The 26,333-nt window shown below is 42.4% G+C and overlaps 1 protein-coding gene across 4 annotated transcripts in view; it reads right to left on the minus strand.

Moving 5' to 3' along the window:
- Nucleotides 1–26,333, minus strand: part of SCN8A (sodium voltage-gated channel alpha subunit 8) — a 129,974-nt gene that overhangs the window by 44,026 nt on the left and 59,615 nt on the right. For 2 of the 4 annotated variants that reach the window (XM_030554892.1, XM_030554893.1), the window contains exons 7-15: nt 17,608–17,829; nt 14,577–14,640; nt 13,197–13,338; nt 12,203–12,409; nt 11,127–11,414; nt 9,503–9,853; nt 5,327–5,462; nt 2,729–2,967; nt 239–412 (exon numbers count right to left, since the gene is read on the minus strand). In XM_030554892.1, coding sequence (XP_030410752.1) covers nt 239–412; nt 2,729–2,967; nt 5,327–5,462; nt 9,503–9,853; nt 11,127–11,414; nt 12,203–12,409; nt 13,197–13,338; nt 14,577–14,640; nt 17,608–17,829 — 1,823 coding nt within the window. Of the gene's footprint in view, nt 1–238; nt 413–2,728; nt 2,968–5,326; nt 5,463–9,502; nt 9,854–11,126; nt 11,415–12,202; nt 12,410–13,196; nt 13,339–14,576; nt 14,641–17,607; nt 17,830–26,333 lie in introns of those variants that run through there. The other 2 variants (XM_030554894.1, XM_030554895.1) reach the window with 2 other exon arrangements.

Raw genomic sequence — 26,333 nt, forward strand, 5'->3', positions numbered from 1 at the left:
CTGGTTAGAATTTCCAGACTGGGGTGTAAGGTGCGCATGTGTATCCATGTGTGGAATACACACAGGGAGCAGCACTCAAAGAAAAAAAATGTTTTAAAGAGAAACAACCACCCACAACCACAGTATCTTCCCCGAACAAAACCAATGAATATTTTTAACCAGAATAACTTATGTAAAAGATTTTCCATTAGCTGCAAGACAAGAAACTTCAAAAAGAAATGGGAGAAGTATGGAGTACCAATCGGAAAGACCGCAGCACTGAAAGCCCTTCCACGTCCGCTAGACCCAGTTCCATTAAACTGAGGGAGACAATAAATCCGTCAAAAATGTTCCAACCTTCTTGGAAATAATAGTAGGGGTCCATGGCTATGAGCTTCAGGAACATTTCTGCTGTGAAAATTCCAGTGAAAACCTGGAGTGAAAAGGAGACAAAAAGAGAGCGCACACACACACGTGCCCACACACAGATACACAAACATACACACACAAAGATTCCCCTTAGTTTGGTTTCAGACAGTCAATATACATCTCAAAGATAGGATAACAGTGAACTAAGAATGGGGACCCTGCAATGCTCCTTGTACCAATTCAAATGCACTGCCATAGGCTTGTGTACAATGAGTTATTCCCTCCACTGGTGTAGCTGCGCTGCTGCAACCCTTACTGGCTTCCCTGGTAATCATTCTCATATTAAGACCTTACAGACAGATTTTCAGAAGTGATCGAAACGTCAGGGCCTCTGGCTATGATCCAGCCTGGTTCCACACCAATGAAGTCAATATGAGCTTTGCCATCACTTTCAGTGGTCACAGGATCATGCCTTGAGGCAGGCACAGCCTGATCCTGGTTATGGCCAGGTCGACAGCATAGCTCCGCTGATTTCAGTTATGTTCATCAGGCCCCATAAGTGCTGAACATCTGCAGCTCATACAGACTGCAGTCAGAACAGCAGGTGCACAGAACCCCTGAAAGTCACCTTTGAAAATATCAGCCTCACAAGTATTTGAGTCTGAGCCTGAGAGATGCCAAGCACCCACAAACCCAACTGATCCTCACATGAGCTGCAGAAGGAACTCTGCACCTCCTCCGGATCTGTCCCCTTTTAGAGCAATGAATCACTTAGTACACTGCAGGAAAAAGTCTTGGGAGCACTGTGCAAAACCTGAATAAAGGGTCTTTTGGGCAGGACACTGTTCTCCTTCTTCTGAAGAGCACAGACACCCACCATGCTCCCTGGTTGCTACAGCAGCCTTAAGGTTATGGAGGCCTCTGCAGGGCATGAGCTCCCCATCAGTTTTGGGCATTGGCCAGTTGATCCGCAGAGGAGCCACTGGGCTTCCTTTCTCTTCTTCCTGTCCTCAACCCTCATCCCTTGCACTGACCAGAAAGACTGCTCATTGCACTGCCCATAAGCAGCTGAATCGCTCCATTTGGGGCCCTTCGTGCCCACTGGAGAATGGCAGAGAATTAGTCATTAGCCCTTTGCTCTGACCTTTGGCCTACAGCATTACTGGATCCCCCCTGCTCCTCCATCTCCTCCTGAAGCAACTCCCTTCTTACCTTACTGGTATGGGCCCTGCCTGGGAAGTCACTTAACCTGGAAGCCATTTCACCCACCATGTTGGCAGTCCACACTACAGCTGTGACCCTACTAAATGTTTGCTGCCCAGAGGAAACATTTCCCTCATGGAATTCTGGTAGTAAGGTAGTAATTATTCATGGAAAGTCATGGCCCTTCTCTGCTAATTGCAGATACATTGCAGTTTAAGCCATTCCTTGGACAAGATGGATAATTATTTGTCAGCAACATGACTGCCCACAACACTGCTGTAGGGAGAGGGGAACTAACAGGAGACAGTCTAAATCAGAAGGAGGAGAAGATGATATTCTGGAGTAAATAAGAGATTTCAGATAGCATCTAACAGCACCATCTCCCAACACCACAAACAAGAAATCTCCGCTCTTCGTGAAACCACACACAAGTGCACAGGGTTAAAAAAAACGGTGGTGTGCTCTGGTCTAATAATAAAAATATCTAACTCTCATGTAGCACTTTTCATCAGTAGATCTCAAAACACTTTGCCAAGGGAGCAGCATCGTCATTCCCATTTTACAGATGGGGAAACCGAGGTACAGAGAACTAACTTTCCCAAGGTCACATAGCATGCCAGTGGCAGAGCTGGGAATAGGACCCAGGTCTCCTGAGTCCCAGGCCAGTGCTCTATCCTCTAAGAGGCACATGGCCTCCTTCTGATGAGTTGAAGTGTGATCATTATGGCAAAGAGACACCTTACCACTCGCCTCATGCCTGCTGAGAGGCAGAGATCCTTTGGTAGCAGCACTCTCAGTGATGTAGGGTCAAGTCCCCTGCAGTCCCTCTCCAACTCATCTAGTGCTTTGTAGGCCCTATTCTACACCCACTGAAGCCAGTGTGAAAGACTTCAATTGACTTGAGTGAGCATTGCATCAATCCCCCATTTGCATCTGCACTATAGAGGATCTTGCCACTCATTTCAGGCAGTGCCCAGATATCTGGGAAAACACACAGACCTTCTAAAAGAATATGCAAGGATCTGTGCACAGAAGGGTGACAGGACACTATTGACAGCTAGTTCATTTACCCTTACTGTCATTTATTATTTGAATTATTGTAAAAGTGAATCTGCTTGTCACTGTTAACACAAAGTCTCTGTACCCCCTACAACATGTTTTTCCAAAGCACTCTTACCAGATTTCCTACAGTCAGAACATCTTGAAACTCAGGGGTCATGGGATGGTGTTCCATGGCCATGAACAAAGTGTTCAGCACAATACAGATGGTAATGGCCAGGTCGACAAAGGGATCCATGACGATCATGTTCACTATTTCCTTCAGCTTGATCCAGTGTGGGTGACACTCCCAGATCAGGAAGGTGTTGGCAAATTTGTACCAACATGGGGGACACTTCCTCTGGGACTCTTCCAACTCTGCAGTTACAAAACAAAACAGCAGTCAGGTCTTGTCCTCCTAGATCTGTCTTAATCTGTTAAGATGGCTCCGGTATCATGTCACTGCACCCCTTGGCTGTGTTGAATCCACCTTGTGTCTTTGCTTATACTTTGTTTTAAGCTCTTTGGTGCAAAGAGTCTCTTTGCTGTATGTTTGTACTGTGCCCAATACTATGGAGCTGGGGCATCTAGGTGATCCCATAATACAAATTAAAATAAAAAGAATGGATCCCATAACTGTTTTACCCAAGAGCCCAACCTGTGGGTTTAGGATGTGATTCAACAATCACTGCAGTTAATGGGCCTCCACCTACTGGACTTCACACATTGGGCCCTCAGACCTCACCTATATTGAAAGTTGCACCAGTTTAGCTAAAGATGCCATTTAAAACTGTGCAACGCAGTGGTGTGGACACACTTAGTTCAATTTAAAACCTAGCTTATATCAATACAGCTTAACTCAGTAAAAATTCAATTTGGGATAAACTGATACAAGCCTGGCTTAAATCAAATTAAGAGCCCCTATGTAGAGTTTTGAACCAGTTTTTAAACCAGTTTAAATTTTGGTGATATTTTGAACACAGCTAAGCCCTAACTGAGGTGGTGAATGACACAATGTGGCAAAAGGATTTAATCAGTCAGCAGCTGATTAAAATGAATGTTGTCCATTTACAGAAAGCCAACATGAATGCAACACCGATGCCTTAAGTGGGTTTATTTATTTAAGATATTTTTACATTTCTCCTGGAAACTTATGTTACTTTTTATCCATTCTTTGGCCTCCGGTTAGTCTATCCAAGCTGCACACAACTGTCCGAGGCAGTGGTTGTATTTTTGCTTGGGAAGGGAGGGGTGCTTTGGTGGATTTCTCCAACTCCAGTTCGTCTTTTGGTTGCTAAGAATATGGTTGCCTTGGTTTTCTGAAAGTTTAAAATGAAAAAAAGGACCACAGCACTGGAGCTGTAGGAGTTTGTGCAGGAGGGAAGCCACGCAGAAATCTTGCTCTATTTTCAAAGTATATATAATTTCATATATATTATTACAGGATCCTGTAAGAATCAGAGAATACCCCCCCATACACTCAAACATCTGTCATTCTCAAACTCTTACAGCCCCTTGCATAATATATTTGGAAATCAGAGTCATTTGCTCATCTCTATCTACTGCTTATTTCAGCATTTCTGTCACATGCAGGTCACTTTCTCTTGACAGCTGACATAGCCAAGATCTGAATGCAGTTCAGATCTCTCTATTCCTGGGCTTCAGGCAAAGGAGACTTTCTCCATTCCCCATATGTGCAGAACACACATACATTCAGATTGAGTGACAACTATAGTTTCCCTTTCGCATACTGTTATTGGAACCAGAACATACGCAAGTTCTTTTTACTCCCCCACACCTGGGAGTATGTGAGTGTTTGAGGAGGTGCAAATTTAGATGCAAACAAAATGCACAAGCACATCCTTCTCCAGTGCTTAATTTGTAATGAAAGAGATGCCAGGGCTATGAACTGCCAAGCCTAGAGGTGCTGGCAAGCAGTGGCACAAATTAAGCACTGCACTTCTCTAAGGGAGGAATCACCACTAAGTTAACCATCAATTCTTTGGTGCCTTCACAGCAGCTCAGCAGAAAAATCCATTTGCCTCCTTCTGCTCCAAACTGCCAACCTCTCTGGCTGTTGTGGTTTCATCTCTGCTAAATACAGCACAAAACCCACCTTTTCCATGGCTGCCTACAAGCAGTTGTTGCCCAGATCCCCTCCTTTAATGTCTTTCCACCAATCTCCTTAATGTGATATACATTGTTTTACGGTAATAGCTATGTGTTGCATTGTTCTAGAGGGGAATGAATACAGCTGTGTAAAATGCTCAGAGCTTTCTAGCTCACAGTTTGGGGTTTGTTACAAAGCCACAACTTGGGGCCCAGTTCACAAGACTGAGCCATGGCTCAAAAGAACCTGGAGGAATTTGTGGTTCTGAGTAGAAGCCAGGCAGAATTCCAGTTCCACACATCTCCCACCCAAAACACTGAAGTTTCAGTTGAGGAGAGGTTTGAAACTTATATGAATCCAAACATTTAAGTTTCAAACCTCTCCTCAACCGAAACTTCAGGGGAGGAAAGAACCACAACCCCCAAATTGTCACACTGATGCAGAAACAAACACATTGCGGCATGAGTCAAAATGGATGCAGAAACAACAGAGATCAAATCCACCATCCTTCAATCTCCTTCTAGTTACCAGCAATAGGTCTTTTAGTTTCTCCAAGGCAGCCACAAGGGGGCACTAGGCACATACAAACACATACATACACACTAAATTACATGGCATTGTGCACACCTTCTACAAGGGTATTCGTTACAACAGTCATTATACTGTTGGTTCGATCCTTTCTTCCATATGATGCATTCAGTTGATCCATTGAGACCAAGAGAGACCCAGTAGGTTTCTTTTTAATTTCCACCTCAGTAGTACCCTGCAAAATTCACATGTCTGATTAGAACAGACTTGGGATCCGTCTGAAACTTTGCAAACTGTCACGTTAGATAGATAGCACATGCACCCAAAGGAGAAAATAAGACAGGGTTTATTTTTCCAATACTGATGTCATTCTTTATTCACGAGCCTGATGCTTTTATCTTATGTAACACTATGGATGCTGCTTCCTCAGGCTGCAGCAATACTTTGCACTGCTTAAAAAAAATGTGGTTACTGGAAGCTTAGTATTTCCTGTATATTCTTCATGTAGAGTATTTTAATATTTAAGACCAACCAAAAGGAGTGTTTTAAAAAATTGGCAATTTCTGCATAGTCCTTTGCTTTGCAAGAAGCCCAATGTAAATCAATGGGAGGAAGGATTGGCTTGTTGCTAATGTACTAACTGGGACACAGACCTTGGGTCATCTCCCACCTCTGCCACAGACTCCCTGTCTGACTTAGCTAGTCACTTAAAAATAGTCCTTCCTTTCTACCACCTTTGTCTGCCCCATCTATTTAGACTGTAAACTCTTTGGGACAGAAACTATCTCATTATGTATTTGTGCAGCACCTGACACAACGGGTCCCTGATCTTGACTAATCTAGTCTCCTGCTCCAACCACTCAACTATATACTTTCCACATACCACCCCTTACAGCTAGAATTGAGACCAGGTGTCCTAGCTCCTTTAGTTATATAGAAATTTCGAATGCAGACAATCCTCAAAGAGACAGAGTCAGAGAGAAATGTGGACGTTTACCTGGGGGCATTGTGAGATAAGTTTTTCCTGTATTCATACTGTCCATCTGTGTTAATGTTTGCTCTGGCTATTTATTTCACTCCCTTAGTTTCCATAAACAGTGACCAAACCAGAAATTAAGACATTTCTTCTGCATGAGCACAAGGATTTGCAGCCTTAGAAAAACTATAGACTCTAAGTATTAAAGAGCATTTGCACAGATTTTTCTTTGAATTTCACTGAGGTACAAAGCAGCAAAAACTCCACATTTCTTCTAGTGCAACAGAGAGCACTGATGTTATTTTGTATATTGTTACATCTATCCAAAACCAATAAAGAGAAGTCATTTTTTTACTTGAGCAACAAAAAAAAAGGAGGGGGGAGCATCAGTCAAAGGGACTGGCCCGTGCTCAAATGCATTTGCAGTCATATGGCTGCATCTTGTGAACACAAGCACAAGGTGCTCACAAGTCAGGCAACTGTGCAACAATACAGCCTCATTTGGTCCCCAAATGTGGGATTATTTCAGTACCTGTATCTGAAAATTGGGGTCATGACAAGTGGTCAGCTCTCGGCAGCGCATTGAGAACAGGAGAGACCGTCTCACATTCCAGCCCACTAAGAACAATGTGACCTGCTGGTAATTAAGGACAGGCTACAGTGCGAGGGCCCAGAGCTCTCAACACCTATTCAAGTCAACAGCCAAAATCTGGATTTTGTTATACAAGACAGATGTAATCATTTCTTAGGCTTTGCTCTGTAAAGGACTAATCTTACCCAATGGGAGCAAATCTAGGCCCAGAAATCTGTGTGTGCTACCAAGGGTTTATTGCTTTGCCCTCAATATAGGAGTCTGCCATCAGTTGCTTGTGAAAAGAACAGGTGTGCCTTAAACAGCTGTCTGTCTCCCTTTCTTAAGGAAATGAGATACTTACTCTATGAGTGACTAAGGTATCCTGCATAACCCATGTGATTCCTCAGTGGTCATGACGGTTAATTGGCATTTGCATTGTTTAACTACAGGTATAGCCAGTTATCAAAAAGAACTGCCAAGTAACTAGTGTATCTAGTATCACATAATACGGAAGTCTCTCTTCAGGTGTCTTTCATGCATTCATCATGCTAATTATAGTTTCTAATATTTCCATGCTGTGTTAGAAAAAGAACAGAATATTCAAACTACACGTTATATTAACATGCTAACTGGGGAAGAAGGTAAGAACTAAAGTTTAACATAACTAAGGAAGGGTCAATAAAGTCAAGGATGAATCAAGGATTAGAGGGTATTAATTTATGTTGCAAAATTTTTTTTAAAAACTGCTTGGAATTTGCAAACACACTAGCTGAATTTTCCCCAAAAGCAATTTTTTAAGACAGCTCACAAATGATCTTGTTACCCTTTGTATTTATTGAAGGCCAAACAATTCCTTCTAACTAGCACATAATAGTACAGGCTCTCTCCTGCTTCCTAGACTAATTTGTTTTGTTGACATATTTTTAAATGAATTTTTTAACTGAAGTTCATTCAACCCTTTGTTTTAAAAGGTCACCATCAAGAGAAAAATCAGATATTAAAAAAATACAGAGAAAAATTATTTTCCTCCATTGTGTTAAAAAATTCCCTTGTGGAAAAGTCCTGTAGAATTTGAGGGAGATTAAATCAATATGATTCAATAGATATCACCCTAAACAACTTATAGAATGTAAACGCTGTGATTTGCAGCGGCAGCTCCAGACACCAGCACTCCAAGGGCGTGCCTGGGCCGGGAAGCCGCAGGGGGCGCCCTGCCGGTCCCTCCGAGGGTGGCAGTCAGGCAGCCTTCGGTGGCTTGCCTGCAGGAGGTCCGCTGGTTCCGTGGATTCAGTGGCAAGTATGCCGAAGCCACGTGACCGGCGGACCTCCCGCAGGCAAGCCGCTGAATCCACAGGACCAGGGACCTCCACAGGCAAGCCGCCGAAGGCCGCCTGCCTGCCGTGCTTGGGGCAGCAAAAAAGCTAGAGCCGTCCCTGCTGATTTGGCAACCTGAGCCAAACTGATGTACAGCATGACTGAACAGATTCATATGCATAAATCAGATTTCAGGATTGGGGCCTGCTAATTATATTATGCTCGAGGGTTCCAGAGGCTGGTTTTTAAAATTCGATCACCAGATTGTCTTTGTTAAATGCTATAGGATTTCACACAGAAGGATGAGATGATTACAATGGAAGGATTTTAAAAATTAAATTAAGTTTACTTTCCAACCATCTAAACTGATGGTTTCATTTTCTGCATTTCATTCAACTTGGGCAGTGAAACTAGACTGGTTAGAGTCTCAGCTCTATTTATAGTCAGTTTCACCTCCTGCTTCTCATGCACTAGTGCCATGCTGGGAAAGTTTAAATCTAAAATAAAACTGTTTTCATTGAAATTATTTTCTTAATTCCATTAAAACATTTCTTTCTTACTAGGTTCTGTAATATATATTACAAAAAAGAACAAAACCTATATTTTGGACTTAAATTACTTGACAGTGTTCCCTTTTAAGCCTCATATTTCACCTGGATCCCCCTTCTCATAGGTCCCCCTTCCCCAAAGCTGTCACTCATGGTGCCTGATTTGGTTCTTTGTTTGAAATTGCTCTCTCACTCTCTAAGACAATCCTGCAAGATGATCCAGGCAGGGGGTGGCTCCCAAAAGCTGCTCCACTTACTCACTGAAGTTCATGGAACTCCTTTGGAGTGTACAGACATAAGAGTTTGTTCCACCTAGAACTGATTGCAGGATCGTGGCCTTTGAACACAAAATTCTCTGCCCTATTTACATTTGTTTTTAAAATTTATTCCTTCATAAAGGAGTTTTCTTTTAAATTTGGTGAGATTTTAAAAATTTCTCCGCCTTTTATTTCCCTTTAAGTTCCCAAATAACATTCCTTAGCTGTGGAGAAACTTTCCAGCAAATCTTGGTCTGTTTCCCTTCCCACACCTCTTAAAAAAATTGTTCCTAAGAATTGCCATGACAAATGGCAGGTTTATTATATCCTTATCTCAATTCCAAGCCTTTTTTTTCCCCCCAGGAAGCCAGGAGGTGGATGTGGGTCAGTAGTTTACTTCAAAAAGAAAGGAAGGGAGTAACTGAAGCATGGCAGTACAGACTATATAGTCTGGGGTTAGACAAACCAATTTTCATTCCATCAGGGTGTCCATTTGGCGTGGAGGGCGGCATACAGGAAAGCAGAAAAGGGCAGACCGCCATGCCTAGACTATCTACTCATTGACTTCCTTACACTGTCATCAGTAGCTGCCTTATCTATTTTCACCTCAGGCAGAAGGCGTCCCATGGGCCTATTGGATGCTGGGCCACCAATAAGAGACACCACGCCATTACAATCCACTGTGCTGTTCCTTTTCACGTTCCGGCGGATGCTGGGAAAGATCCGTGAGGACCGGCTGCCCTGGCTGTAGCCACTGTAGCTGCTTCTCCGTTCCCGGCCACGGAAGGGGATGAAAAGGGAATCTCTTCTGCCTTCGCTCTCCTCCACCGTGCTGTGCTCATCATCAGCAAATTCATTCTCTGAACCTGGATCACGGAAGCGCCCTCTGAAGCTGAAGATGCTGCTCTTGCTGTTGTGCCGGGAGAGGAAAGGGGAGCCTGGGATGCTGAGAAGGGACTGGGAGGGAGAAGAGAAAGAACAGCGATGGTGTGAATGGTAGAGAGAAAAACAAAGTGATATCACAGCTTGGTATCGTCCGCAAACTTTATAAGTGTACTCTCTATGCCATTATCTAAATCATTGATGAAGATATTGAACAGAACCGGACCCAGAACCGATCCCTGAGGGACCCCACTTGTTATGCCCTTCCAGCATGATTGTGAACCACTGATAACTACTCTCTGGGAATGATTTTCCAACCAGTTATGCACCCATCTTATACTAGCTCCATCTAGGTTCCCTAGTTTGTTTATGAGAAGGTCATGCAAGACAGTATCAAAAGCATTACTAAAGTCAAGATATACCACATCTATCACTTCTCCCCTATCCACAAGGCTTGTTACCCTATCAGGTTGGTTTGACACGATTTGTTCTTGACAAATCCATGCTGACTGTTACTTACCACCTCATTATCTTCTAGGTGTTTGCAAATTGATGGCTTAATTATGTGCTCCATTGTCTTTCGGGGTACAAAAGTTAAGCTGACTGGTCTATAATTCCTAGGTTGTCCTTATTTCCCTTTTTATAGATGGGCACTATATTTGCCCTTTTCCAGTCTCCCGTCTTCCACGACTTTTCAAAGACAATCGCTAATGATGGGGTCTTGACCCTGATCCAGGCCAACAGGTGCTGTTGTAATACAGATACAAATCACAGGCACAGCTAGATCCTTGGCAGCAGGCTCAGCAGAGAGGCCAAGGAATGAACAGGCCATGGAGACTGAACTCCCCTGAAACCAAGGTTGAACCATATTGGGGTGGCAGGGTGGGAGCAAGCATCCCCAGCTGATGCCTTTGTGCTGGACTCTAGGGGAGGACTTCACTCCTTTTGGCCCTCAATCCAGCACATTTAATATAAAAAGAAAAATTTAGGAAAAGTGATAGAACTCAAGCACGTTGGGTAAATTTTTCAAAAGCACCTAAGTGACCTAGGAGCCTTAGTTCCATTTTCAAAAGTGATCTGGCACTTATCCACGTACGTCTAATTGAAAGTCACCTGTGTAACTGTCCTGACTTTGGAGTTACTCCTGATTTCCACTGGGCTCACAGGGACACTCAGGACTTGCTGTGTAATCAGGTACTACAGGATTGGGCCCTAAGTTTCCTCTCGATCCAGCATCAATTAAAAGGACTGGAAAGATTCCCTTGGATTGCAAAGGGCATCAGCTGAGGCCCCAAGACAGAAAAATATGACAGAAAATGTGACTCTTAATAATGGAAAGGAATGTTACCTGGTTCATGATGGAAAATTTCCTTCCCAGCCTGTTGTCTGGCAGCCTAAAAGCCTTTCTCCTCATTCCATCCTCCGATTCAGACTTGAACACCTTCTCGTTGTCACCCTTCTCCTCTCCTTCCAACAGCTCCTTTTGCTTCCGTTTCTTCCTCCTGTTCCGTCGCTCCTTGTCACTCTTAGAACTGAGTTTGGAAATCTCAGAAGAGCTCTGAGACACCCTCCCCCTGCCATCACCCTCCACAGCATCTTCTGAGACTGTCCCTGCTGAAGTGACCATGGCAGCAGCCTGAGGGGAAAGGGACAAAATTAATTTGTTCCTTATTTAGTGGACAGGGAAAAGGAATGGGTAAGACAGAAAAATGACAGACATCTCTCACAGGCAGAGACAGTGAGGTGGAATTGTTACAGCATAGGGGCTGAGCCAGGAATCATCATCTCTCTTTCCTGCTCTGGGAAGTAGTGTGTTCTAATGCTTAGTGCACAAGATCAGGACACCAGACTCCTAAATTCTGCTTCCTCCTCAAAATGGGGATTTTGTGCAAATGGTTAGAGCACAGGACTGGGATCCAGAACTTGTGGGTTCTGCTGCAGGCTCCCCTTGGTTCAAGTAACTTCACCTCTTTGTCCCTCAGTTTAGTCCTCTCTCTGATAGGTAGAAATAATACTTATCTGTCTTGCATGGGTATAGCAAGGCTTAGCTAGAACCGAGAGCTGTTCTGACATTCTCTGGTGAAAGATGCTTTTACCAGTGTAATGCAAATAACAGAATGAATCTGTAGCTATACATCTGGACTGTCACAGAGGTAGCAGACACAGAACCCTGTCTTCTTGCTACAAAAGGCAGGCCCCTGCCAGTTTAGCTAAAGGAGAAACTCCATAAAAAAATGTTAGCAATGTGTTGGGCATAGGAACACAGGGTGAGCAATTCTAATTCCATCCAACAGAGCCTAGTGAGGCCCAGACACACCACTCTGTTCATTACTGTATTTTCATAATTATATGACTCTGGTTTGTAATTAATGGTCCAGAAAAAAATTATAATAACCTAAAAAAAGTATTAATCAAAACTGTAACCTGTGTGTCTTCCTGCTGCCTTTTCAGCTGTTCCAACATGGCCTTGAATTCTGCTTCCTTTTGCTCCGCTTCCTCCAGTGTGGCCTGGTTCTGCTCTTCATAAGCCATGGCTACCACAGCCAAGATCAGATTGACCAGATAGAATGACCCCACAAAGATAACCAGGACAAAGAATATCATGTAAGTTTTTCCTGCTGCTCGCAATGTCTGAAAAAGAGACAGCAATTTCCCTATCACTGATTCAGAAGAGACTGTCTACAATACAGATCTGAGCAGCCAATCACAGTTCTCTTGATGGAGGATTCTAAAGAAAAATGCATCGGTACCACACATACAAAGTGTTATCTAATTTCTTGGCAGGATCCATTCCAAAGACTTAGAATATACAGCACACCCAACAAACTCTGGGCCCCAAGCAGTGAAATGACTTCTCCTTCCTTTAAGAACAAGCCTGATGCTATGTCAGGCAGGAATAAAGGTTGTAAATCTGACCAAAGGATGGACATTTTAAGGGATTCAGAAATACAGTATGAAACTCAATGCCAAGCACAGAGATTCTTTTGAAACAATGCTGGTTCAGCATGATGCCAACCTGAAAGAGAAGTCTGAATTGTTCTTAGACAACATAGATACAGTTTGCCCTTCAAAGCACCTAGATGCCCTGTGTTATGCTACAAGAGTATCAGCAAAGCTGAGGTGCGCAGCATATGCACAACATACAGTATGACAATTTTGCAGCATTCACCACAGAATCTTAGAAGATTTAGCAAAACAGAAAAATCTCCAGGCTGAAAACAGTCAAGAATGCTACGTGCGCTCTCCCTTGTGCCATTCTTCCCCTCCTTAAAAACACAATTCCTCCAAAGTCACACAGGCATACACTTGCGGGTGGCTCCCTCAGACCCTTAAAAAACTCCCCATCCTCCCACAAATGTGTATGGAATTAGAGGCAACAAAACATTGGAAGCAAAAGAGAAGCAATGCATCTACTTACTAACTGATACAAGTTTTCCCAAAAATCCTGAGTCATAAGGCGAAATAAGGCTAGGAAAGCCCAGCTGAAAGTGTCAAAGCTTGTGTAGCCATAGTTTGGATTCCTTCCTGCTTTCATGCATGTGTAGCCCTCTGGACATTGGCTGCAAAAAAGATGAAAGCAGTTTCAGGGTATCAATATTGTAAGAGACATAAGAACAGATTAACAGGAGGCTTGTTGCCAAAGGCTGTGATGACTTTCACAGCAGCAAGGTGCAACATTTTATCTGGGTTTTATTTTCACGTGGATAAAGTGGTTGGCAAAAACCAGGGCAGTTGACAACCCCGGAGACAGAAGCCCTTATCTTCAGAATGCAGCAGTACGAGATTATTCATATTGCCTGACCAAACCTGAGCTGGACTGGCTAGCTACAGGGGTAAGAGCCTACAATCTTCATACCCACTGGTGATCTGAACAAAAGCCCCCTTGAGCCAATGGGCATTTTTTCATGTTTTTCAGTGGGCTTTGGATCAGCCCTCTATCCTTCGCTGTGCTGCAGGCCATCCGGTACGAATTGTGGTGATGGTAGGTGATGTGACATGGACCTACCATCGGTATCTAGATTGAGAACCACCAACTTATTGACCAGCGAACAGCCCATAAATTCATTTTTTTGTTCTCTTGCTTTTATGCTAATCAAGTTTTCTACTGTGACCCAAATTAACCAGCAACTGTAAGTTTTTGACTAAACAGAATTAATGTACAAATGCCACTGGAAATACCATTATCTGTATTTACATACATGCATGTATTACATAGATTTTAAATCAGTTATACTTCAGGTAATTAAATGTGAATGCTGAAGCTTTCAAAGAGCTATGGGCAGCTGGGCACCCAGGACTGGATTTCAAATATCCAAAGACCAGATTTTTAGAAGTAGTTAGGTGCCCAAAGCCCTAACTGATTTAGGAGGACAATTCTCGTTGAGAAACAACAAGAACAGTGCTGCTAACTTCCCAATTCTCCTTTGAAAATCGCATCCTAGTACAGCTATGATCCATTTGCTAGTGAGCTGGGAGAATGTAGCTTGCAACATTTCATACACATCAGTTGCTTAATTTTAAGTGATGCAAAATGAACCACAAATAATGAGTGCCTTTTTAAAACAGATGTTATATTTTTGTTTACGTATGACCCCACAGTCCAGCAAGTCTACACAAATACCCTGTGTCAGGCATGATACATGCAGAGTAGAGAGACCGATACTAAGGGGGTGCATTCAATGAAAGGAGATCAGGCTACATAGAACTAACTACCTCTAAGCCTTTGCCACCACTAAGCTCTATGAAAGCCATTGGAGATGAAAGACATTCTTTACTTTTAATGAAGTCCAACACTTACCCTGCATCTGAGCTGTTACCACAGAGCAAAGGATCAAGGGCCCCAGGGATTGTGTAAAAGTTTGCTGGAAAAAAAAAATGTTAAACATATGTATGCACACTGCACACTTAATGGACTCAGCATATTACAAAATTATAGAAGTCTTAACAGAGCAGTCATCTAGGTTCTTCCTGGAAGTTAATACAGCTGTTTGAGTGCAAATACAAATGAATCGCTGGCACACTGGAGCAAGTTAATTCAAGAGTCGGCAGGCAAGGAAGGAGCTGCAAAGAGCTGGATCCTGATTCCCCACTACCTTGCACTTTGTGTTGTCACTTACACCTGTGTAAACCCTACCAGCATGGTAGCATGTTCACCTGCTTTGCACAAGTACAAAAGGAGTTACTAGTCACTTCAATTGGAAATATGGCGAATAAGAACCAAGTGAAACCAAATAAGGAGCTCGGGAGTCAAGTCAATGCTTTCATCTGCAGAGCTGACAGCATTCACACACATTTCCTAGCTGTTCCCTTTCACAATCTTTACAGCTTATTTTATTCTGGGACAAGGTTTTGCTCTTGTTAATGTTTGGGGAATAGGCTGTTCTTTGAACTAGTACCTGTATCTACATGGCATTTGGGCACAACCACGATTATTTAGGATTCATTATCCCCATTTTATAAAAGTCAACCAGTCAGGATGAAGAACAGATATCAGGTAATAAAGGTAGCCGGCTGCACACCATGAATAGAGAATAATCAAATGCCTCATAGGCTGCAATTAATTTGCATAAACTGTTAGAATTATTGCAAATAAGTAGGAAAGGAAAGGAAAAGAAAGGAAAGGAAAACAGGCCTAGTTTTCCAACTAAACTACTAGTTACAAATGGTTCAGCATGCTCTGTAGGTCTCTTTGCACATATCCTTTCCAAATGCATGGACTTTTTCTAAATCAATGCTGACTGACACACAAAGATAAGGCTCTAAGAGACAGAAGGCAGGATGCAAGAATGGCAGTTGGAAGAAGATGCTGGACATAGATACAATGGGAAAGTGGGGGTCAGGTCAAGGATTAATACAAAGAAAGCATGAACAGCTCAGTGGAGGTTAGAGAGAAGCTTATTGTGCCCCATGCCCTGATGCCGGGAGCCTCCCTGCTATAGAAACAGGATTTAAGAATCAAATACATGAGCCACTTTCTCAATCCCTAAAGCCCTCTCTCCAGAGTTGTATGCAATCTTGGCTGACCACTCATGAACAACACTTGATAAGACACAGCCAGAGAGAAGAAATCCCTGAGGCAAGGAAGTAGCTTTTACAAACTCTACATTTAAAACTAAACAGACTGGGCTGTAAAAAGCTTTGTTTGTGAGCTTGGAGGCACAGAACTCACTCTGGATTGGACAAACAGGTTGCAAACCTGGGCCGAGTATCAAGTGAGCCCTGAAACATGGGCCACAGTGTAGGGTTTGTCCTTGAAACCAGGTGATGATGTGATAATTGGGGCTTAGTAGGCCTACTGCACTTGTAAGCCTAACTGTGGGAAAGGAGATAGAAGTTTATAAGGTGTGACAATCTACAACGATAAATATTGATGGGAAAAAGTGCAAAAGGTAGAGACAGACTGAATGAGTCTAAACCAAAAGGCCAACTGATACAATTCAAGGACTGTGTTAAGATCAGGCCCATAAACAAGAAAAGTGAGGGACTGGAAATCAATGAACCAAAAGTGGATTGTCAGAAATTAGACCTAATCTGTAGACAAAATAGTGAGAGGATGGATTGTTATTCTTCTCATCATTCCCTTTTTGGGTCCTCAAAAGACAAGACTTTTGCAGGGCAAGGAGGCAAAAGTGAACACAATTGCTGACTAAAAGAAGTGAGCTTCACCATCATGGCTGCCACCTGCAACATTTCCTGGAACCCCCAGCTTCACTGGGACAGCATTGGGTCTTTGACATCCTGATCCTCAAAGATGTACTGAAATTTAATGATGTGTTTGCCATGGTACTAAGCAGACTGAGATCTCTGTACACCAGTGGTCCCCAGTCTTTTCGTCTGGCAGGCGCCAGACAGAGGACCGCGGCGGCGGTCCAGCATCCACCGAAATGCCGCCGAATTTCTGCGGCATTTCGGCGGTGATGCTTCTTGATGACATCGCTTGTCAGCAGCAAGTGGCGTCATCGAGAGGCATCGCCGCCAAAATGGCGCAGAAATTAGGCGGCATTTCGGCGGATGCTCGACCGCCGGCTAGGATGCAGGTGCATTTAGATGTCCCTGCCAGTGCCATGGCACCCGTGGGCACCGTGTTGGGGACCCCTGCTGTATACCAATAAAACTACTTAACATTGGACCATGGCAGGGCCATGTTAACACCTTTAAATCTTTGGAACTATTTATTCCATTGAAATTAATACAACAGTGAAACTTGGTGATTTCAACTAATTTTTTCTTTGGAGTTTTTGGTTCCACTTTTTCTGGAAATGAACCAGCACTATGGAACGCTAACACAACCATCCTCTGATGTAGTTAAAACATGGTTGGTGTTCACAGCACACTCCAGAGTCAAGGACAACACACTCTCCAGTGCCATCTACACTCTAGGCAGAATTGTGTTTTAGCTACTTTGAGAAGGTGGAAAAGACCACCATTCTGGGGATTTTGAATCTCAAAGCAAAAGTCACATTGATGTAAAACAAAAAAAATTAGGTTGAGCACAAATCTACAGAGCTTTGCAAAGGCCCCTCCAGATCTGCAACCTTATAAAAAGGACAAGTTTATACTAACCAGTCCAGTGGACAATGGTTATTTTAGGAACAGCACTCACCATGCTGAAATGAACAAAGCCATGATTTTCCAAAGTGAATCTGGATACCCAATTTGAGACACCTTAAAGAGATCCAATTTCCAAAAAGTGCTGAGAAACCAAGGCCTTTAAGGTGCCTGAAGCTGGGCACCCAAAATCTCAAGTCATTTTGAAAATCTTGGCCAACAACATTTAGTCATGTAAAAAGGAAACAGACTTCAGAGAGCATTGCTGCAGAAATACCTACAGACATTGTTGGTGTATTCTTGCCAGTCAAACCCCCTGGTGCCATTCTCCAGGAAGCTCTCATTGAGGTTAATTGGCCATATTACACACTTGTTCCTCAAATTGCCCATAAACAGCTGCAGGCCGATTAAAGCAAAGACACTGAGGCAAAACACTGTCAAAATCATTACATCTGACAGTTTCTTCACAGACTGAATTAGGGCACCCACAATGGTCTTCAAGCCTGCAGAGAGAAAACAGGGCTAGAAATCACTTTCATATAATCATCACACAGACAATACATTGCACATTACATCTATAACACAGAGGCAAAAGGTCATTGCTTAAGGACAGCCAGGTCCATGGGAAATCGAAGCTGCACTGGAGCAGTGGATCTATTCGGGGTTTGGCCTTCCCTACACTGACTACAGCAAAGTATAATGGGCAGGGTGTAACTCCACTGACTTCAGTGAAAGACCAGGAATAAAAGTGTCCCAGTGACTTAAGACAAATTAAAATAATAAAAGGTCACAATTCAAAATCTGTTTTCTAGCGGCAGTGCATATGTAAGAGCCTCGGAGACGAACATTAGGACTTGTCTGCACACAGACGTTACATCAAGTTAAATTGGTGCAAAATCTAATTTAGTTAAACTGATGCAAACCCCTATGTGGACAGCCTTATCTGGGTTTAAACCAGATTCATATGGTGCAAGCTACACAGATGTATACTCTTTCAATCTGGCATAAGAAGATTCCACTGAAAAGTGTTAGGGTTTTCTCCAGTATAAACTGCCTCTTTGGGACTCTATAAACTTGGGGCCAAAGCTGCACAGACAGTTAAGAACACAGGAAAGGCCATACTGGGTCAGACCAAAGGTCCATCTAGTTACCCCAGTATACTGTCTTCCAACCGTGGCTAATGCCAGGTGCCCCAGTGATCCATCCAGTCACCCATTCCCAACTTCTGGCAAACAGAGGCTAGAGACACCATCCCTGTCCATCCTGGCTAATAGCCATTTATGGACCTATACTCAATTAACTTATCTAGTTCTTTTTTAAACCCTGTATAGTCTTGGCCTTCACAACATCCTCTGGCAAGGAGTTCTACAGGTTGATTATGCGTTGTATGAAAAAATACTTCCTTTTGTTTGTTTTAAACCTGCTGCCTAGTAATTTCATTTGGTGACCCCTACTTTTTGGGTTATGAGAAAGAGTCAATGCTACTTCCTTATTTACTTTCTCCACACCAGTCATGATTTTATAGACCTCTAACTAAGGGAAGACATACAATAATCTCTTTTCAAAGCTGAAAAGTCCCAGTCTTATTTCTCTCTCCTCAGATGGCTGCCGTTCTATACCTCTAATAGTTTTCGTTGCCCTTTTCTGAACCTTTTCCAATTCCAATACATCTTTTTTGAGATGGGCAACATCATCTGTACGCAGTATTCAAGATGTGGGCTTACCATGGATTTATACAGAGGCAACATGATATTTTCGGTCTTATTATCTATCCCTTTCTTAATGATTCTCAACATTTTGTTCGCTTTTTTGACTGCTGCTGCACATTGAGTGGATGTTTTCAGAGAACTAGCCACACTGACTCCACAATCTCTTTCCTGAGTGGTAACAGCTAATTTAGATCCCATCATTTTATATGTATAGTTGGGATTATTTTTTCCAATGTGCATTACTTTGCATTTCTCAGCACTGAATTTCATCTGCCATTTTGTTGCCCAGTCACCCAATTTTGAGAGATCCTTTTGTAGCTCTTTGCAGTCTGCTTTGGACTTAACTATCTTGAGTAGTTTTGTATCATCTGCAAATTTTCCCACCTCACCGTTTAACTCCTTTTTCTAGATCAATTATTAATAAGTTGAATAGGACTGGTCCCAGTACTGACCCCTGGGGGACACCACTATTTACCTCTCTCTATTTGGAAAACTGACCACTTATTCCTACCCTTTGTTTCCTATTAACCAGTTACCAATCCATGAGAGGACCTTCCCTCTTATCCCATGACAGCTTACTTTGCTTAAGAGCCTTTGATGAGGCTTTCTGAAAATCTAAGTACACTATATCCACTGGATCCCCCCTGTCCACATGGACCCCCTCAAAGAATTCTAGTAGATTGGTGAGGCATGATTTCCCTTTGCAAAAAAATGTTGAATTTTACTCAACAAATTACATTCATCTATGTGTCTGACAATTTTGTTCTTTGCTATACTTTGCCCAGTACTGAAATTAGACTTATCAGCTGGTATTGCCGGGATCACCTCTGGAGCCCTTTTAAAAATTGGCATCACATTAGCTATCCTCCAGTCATTTGGTACAGAAACCGATTTAAATGATAGGTTATATAGACTACAGTTAGTAGTTCTGCAATTTCACGTTTGAGATCCTTCAGAACACTTGGGTGAATACTGTCTGGTCCTGGTGACTTATTACTGTTTAGTTTACAATTGTTCCAAAACCTCTTCCAATGACAACCTCAGTCTGGGACAGTTCTTCAGATTTGTCACCTAAACAGAATGGCTCAAGTGTGGGAATCTTCCTCACACTCTCAGCCATGAAGACCAATGCAAAGAATTAATTTAATTTATCTGCAATGGCCTTATCGTCCATGAACGGTCCTTTAGCATTTCAATCATCTAGTGGCCCCACTGGTTTTTAGCAGGCTTCCTGCTTCTGACGTACTGAACATTTTTTTGCTATTACTTTTTAAGTCTTTGGCTAGTCGTTCTTCAGATTCAGTTGCTGTATGTGGTTAATATTAACGACAGTACATGTCTTAGGTAAGAAATAAAGTTCTAAAAAGGGTCTTCCAAAAGAAGCTCAGTCTGATCTACACAGGTTCCATCCTTCAACTCAATGGACAATTTGCATGAGCAAGAAATCCAGGGTAATACCTTCCAGTCAGACCTGTATGAAAGATGTGCAGAACACAGTCAGAAGTCAACAGGAAATTGGAGTGCAGAAGAAAACAAGGTAGACTCTTAAAAACAAACAATTCTAACATCCAGCGGATTGTCCTGCATTATAACATGTAGGGAATAAAGCAGACAAGAGCTTCGCTGCACATGGATTCAGACAGAATTTCTAAGGGTGGTCATAAGTGACTCTGAAAATAATCCTGGGGTGTTCCCTCTCATGCAACTCCCAACTCAACCCTGCTCCATTTACAAAGGCCAAAACAGTTTTCCCCCCCAAAACTGCCAGGCCCTACAAACTCAAGCAGTGCCTCAGTAAATTAAAATAAAAGCCACTTTCATCCTGCTTACTTACTGACTAAGAAAGAGAAGCAACATTTTCACCATGACAAAACCAGTTAGATGAGCTCAAGGCAAAATCCTTGGAGCTCTAAGCCCCATGTCCACGAGACACAGCAGAGATCATCAAATGTTTCTGCCAGATCTCACTTTCAGCTAGAAATTCTTGCTTAGCCCTCCACTTTATTCACATTATAAACAGTACTGATAACTTTTAAAAGCATCCATGAATGCTAAGTTACTTCCTTTGTCTGTTCTGCCTCACTTCTTCTACATAGGCAAATCAGACCCTTTCACACCTTGCAAAATTCTACTCACAGCAACTAATTTTTGGTCTTTGACAAGCAAATAAAATATTGTTAGTTTCTCATCACCATCTGGTAATAGTTGGTCAAGCAGGTTGTGTGTGCAGGCTGGTAAGTTTTCCCATAAGAACTTAGCAAAGATGCCCCTACACTCTTTCCAGAGCAAGTGAGGAGATGTGTCACAAAATATTTGCCATACCAGATCATGCCACAGGTGGATTTAGTCTGGTGTCCCATCACTAGCAGTGGCCTTGACGGCACAGTATTCCATAGGAAAGTTATCTAGGCCGCTAGTGCTACTGGACACTCCTGAACCATCTCATAACTTCATCCTCCAAAATATTTTTCCAGATCAGAAATGTAGTTTACCTTTCTTCACGCTCTGCCCGGAGAATTGGCTCATATGCAACTTTTGAAAAGAAATCCCTACCTAACCTTTTAGAGATCTGATAAGAGAGACTTCTACAAGACTGGCATCCTTCCTTTTAACATATTTAGTAAAGTGTTTTTTCTATTAGCCACAAAGATAAAACTTACCCCTTTAATTCATACTCAAAAAGAGGCACTTAATGAGTCATTAAATGCTGTGCTTTATGAATCTCTTACTCTCTTAATCTACTGCCAGATGTGAGCACTTTTGATACACTTTATTACTCCCAGACCATGCACGAATTTCCATCGCTTGCCTCCCAAACCTCACCACATCAATCAGTGATTCCATACAGTTGTAATTGGTATTAACTTCCTCCTCATCACTGCTTTAGCTACCTCCCAAGAGGGCTTGAGGTATAAAAACTCCAGAAATGTTAGCCTTGTTAAGCCCAAGCATTCATCCCAGGCCTGAGATGCTTCCTCAGACCACCACCAGCCTTCTATAACAACCTCTTGGGCAAGCAGCCATTTAAGGTTGTCTATAGGCACTAGTTCTGAAAGAGAGAGAGAGAGAATGTGCAACAGTTCCAGCAGTAGATATTTCAGCTAGGACTGGATCAGACCCAAAGCTCTGGCTCAGATCACCACACCAGCCTTCAGTTGTCAGCTATCAGACTCTCCTAGGCTACCAGCAACTTCATCCAAAGCCCATGGAAGTCAATTAAAAGATTCCAATTGATTCTAATGGACTTTGCATCCTGGCCCAGATCAGAAGTCTTTGCACCCAGTCACTGTTCTCTGCCTAGAGATTATATGCAAGTATTTATATATTTTCATGCAATCTTTGTTTTCACAGAATTAGCTGGTTGCTTCCGATCCATCTTTACTGAATGATCGATGTGCTGCAGAATGCTCAGACCTAGAATATATGGCTAAATTGGTCTTTGATGTGATGGTTCTTGAGACCACATTGTAAGTCTGGAGTAATTCATTTCCACAATGAGCTCAGAAGGAGCTGAAGTTCGTCTGCATCTTCAATCAAGTGGTCAACACTGTAAATGGCAGGAGTGACCAAGCAAGGGGTTAAGGTCACAATCGCCCCTAAATGCCTGGTTTCAAATCCAACTCCTAGTATTAAGACTGTGTTGACTGGGGTGAAGTTCTTATGACCTGTGTTATGCATGAAGCGAGACTAGATCATCATAATGGCCCCTTCATGGCCTTAAAATCTGAATAAATTGAAATAATTTTTAGAGCAATACAAAGCAGACTTCTGGACCTGTCCCAAAATTCAGCAATCAGCAAAAACTTGTGAAGCAAGATTAGATGTGGAGATTTTTATTTTTAAATTTCTGGGAAAGTGGAAGCCAGCTCGTAATGCAACCTAATTGGACGGGAGACTTCTACAGAAAATCAGATTGCTATGGGAAGTATTGATGATTCAGTGCAAGTTCTTCCCAACTGCATCACTACTTAACTGATGACTGGGGCTAATGCTACTGAAGGTGCTGCCTTTTGGATGAAGTATAAAATTGAGGCCTCTCACTACTTTGGTTGCTAAAGATCGCATGGTATTTTTATCCTCCAATGGCTGCTTGACAACCCTCTTCGGTGAAATAGGATTGGTGAGTTTCGTTGGTGAGCATCACAACTGGTATCCTTGCTGGATGTTTCAGCAGGGAGCCCAAAGATTAAATGAGCTGTGAAGATTCGGTCCTCCAGAACAGGGATTATGCACATTGGTCCAAACCCACATGGGGAACCAGCACTGATCATGCTGTTTCTGTTCTGTGGACACAGTGCTTCAGTTGCCAGGGCCAACATTGTTCCAGTCACCAGCTGGAAATTCACATGAGAAATGTAAGCATTAAAACCTCTCGATCCAGAAATGCTGTTCATCACCTCTAGCAGGGAAAAAAGCCTCAAACTGCAGCTTGCTCATCTGAGCTCCTGCTCCTTTAGGCAACAAGGATGTTTTCACCTCAACTTATAATCAACTTGCCTCAAATGTTTTATACCATTAACATTAAAGTTGGCTGGACCTGAGTCATGCGATCCTCTCCTTTCTGCAGGACTTTTTTAGACCACATATATTTGCATGGCCCTTCTGCAGATTTCAGTGTTAAATAATGCAACAAAGCTGAAAGATTTATGAAGCCATGTACGTTTGTGTCCACATACAGGGAGAGCAAGATGCAGTTGCTTCTGTGCATGGTACATTCCAGGGCAGAAAATGCTCTAGAGGGGAAATTTTCCAGTCACAAAAATGTTTCTTTGGCAATCTACAGTTTGTATCCATTTGTCTTCCTTTAGAATGTCCTGTGAGGACAATCTGCTCAATGGCCAGATTCTAGGCCAGTAGTTTACTGTATCTCAAAATGATGGACCAGTTATTGTGTGTTACTAGTAGTGGCATCTAGAGGCCCCAGCTGAGATTGGAGCCCCATTAGGGTAGATGCTGGGTCTATGCAAAGTAAGAGGCAACCCCTGCCTTGGAGAGTTGATCTAAATCGACAAGACAAATGAAGACTGAAGATGCTCATCTGGGAAATGAGGCACAAAAAGATTAAACAACTTGCCTAGGTTACACAAGGCGTCTGTGGCAAAGTGGGGAACTGAATGTAGATCTCCTGAATCGCAGCCCAGTGCCTTAACTGCAAACTTGCCCTTCCTGATTGACTGCCTGGAATCAGTGACAGCTGTCAGCACCGTCCATCACCCCACTTCTGTAACTTGCAACTACATTGGAGCTACACTCCAGATGCAACTACGTTTTTGTAACTAGTTCATCAAACTCATTTGACTCAGTTGCAACAAGCCCGGCTGAGCTGTGTCCACACAGCAGCCCTTTTCACCATTTTGTGCATCTCCACCATTCATGCCACCTGCTGTAACCATGGCTGATGTCACAGCATACTGGAAAAATCTGAGCAGTTATCCCATAGTGTCTCAGCAGGCGAAGCCCATAAAACAGCACCGGTAGTACCACAGGGCAATCAGTTCTGGGGTGTCTTGCACAATATAGAGCTAGGAGCCAGAATGGCCAGCCTGGTTACCCAGACAAGTTTATGGCATCCTGCTTGTAGAAGAACTTGCAGGATGAGAATCAGATGTTAAGGAGACTGGAGAGGGAACTCTCGCTACACTCTTAGCACAGATCATATCATTTGTCAAAAAACTTTTCTATCTTTCATCAAAAAACAAACAAAAAAACTGAGATTTTGGCCATAAAAATTTGTTAGCTGAAAACTGCAAAAGCTTTGTTTTTTCAGAACCCCTTCAAAAAAAGTTGGATTTTTTTTTTAAATCATCAACATTTTTCATAGAGGGGACACCAAAAAAACCCACCAAAACACTTTCCTGACCAGTTGCACTGGCTACAAACTTAGAAGTTTTGTACTGGGATGTTTTTATCTTGATTCAGAACTGAAACTGAATTTTTGTAGGTTTCTGAGAGCTGGATTGATTTCCCAACACTTCTCCATCTTGGAATTAAAAAAAACAACATGAAGTTTACAAGAGAAAGTCATGTAAATTATGCATTTTCATGAATTATCAGATCCACTGACACTTAACATCCTCTCAGATCCTTTTTACTATTTCAGTTATATAAGTGCCAGCATGTGACATGACAATGGAGTCTTAACTATGTTTGCAAAGCTCAGTTTCTTCGATGTCTTTCTAAAAAGTGAGTTCACAAATAGGGAAACTGGGGAGGAAAACTAATGGTAAAAACATTGACCAAAACACATTTGAACCATCCATAATTTATTACACTAACAAAAATGTGAAGCAAGTTGAATTACATAATCAGGAACCAAGAATAAACTGGGATATTACATCATGCAATATAACTGCAAGGCTCAGCAGAGCAGATTTAGTTTCTGATTTTCAAGCTCTGTGACATTCAAGAGGGCTTCTCCTTGGATTGATCCTTGCAATTATCAGATAAATTTTAAAGTTTAACTCTACTTTGCACCTTGCCACGGTTTATGCCATGCTTTAGACCGTGAATGGACCATGCAACTAAGAACAGTCTGAATCAGTGGTAATTCATCTGTAGGGAAATGCTAAAATGAAGGCATTTCATTAGCAAGGCTGTGTTATTTAGTACACACCAGTTATCTATCTAAATTAAGCACTTTAAATAACTAAACAAAAATCTAGGCTTGAATATAAATATCAGACCAAAAATGCAAAAGAGAGGAGCCAGCGCTCTTTTGGGAACCTGTGCTGGATTCTCATTTATTCTAAGGCCTCTTTACACTGTTCCATTAGTATAAAAGCATCTTACCCACTCTAAGCACCCCTTACATTGCCAGGCCGATGTAAAGTGGCCTTAGGGTAGCAGGCACATGAAATTGTAACTAAAACAAATAAGGGAAGTTCCAGGTAGGAATACATTTTTTTTTTGTTAAACTCAGAGCGTTTAATCAATGCCAAAGTTCTTGTCAATGTCCAAGTAGCTTTATTGCTACTCATTTTTCCAGACACAACTGGAAATTTTTACACCCTGTTCCCTTCAGCCCTCTAAACTCGTTTGCTAATCTTCAGTGCCTCTAGGGTCCCATTCTCTATTGTCCTGACAGCATGCAGTCATTACACTTGCTGTGCACTGGTGTAAAAAACTGCATGAGATGCCATGGAGAATTAGGCTCTTAAAAACATTAATAATGGTTTCACTGAAAGATTTGGCCACCCGGGGGCTTGGAATATCATTCCAATTCCTCACTGTTGCTTTGCTTTACCAATTCATAGTTAAAAGGAATGGCCCTCTTCAGATACCAATGGGTTGCAATTGTC

Source organism: Gopherus evgoodei, chromosome 3, assembly GCF_007399415.2.
Source record: "Gopherus evgoodei ecotype Sinaloan lineage chromosome 3, rGopEvg1_v1.p, whole genome shotgun sequence".
Classification (NCBI taxonomy): Eukaryota; Metazoa; Chordata; order Testudines; family Testudinidae; genus Gopherus; species Gopherus evgoodei.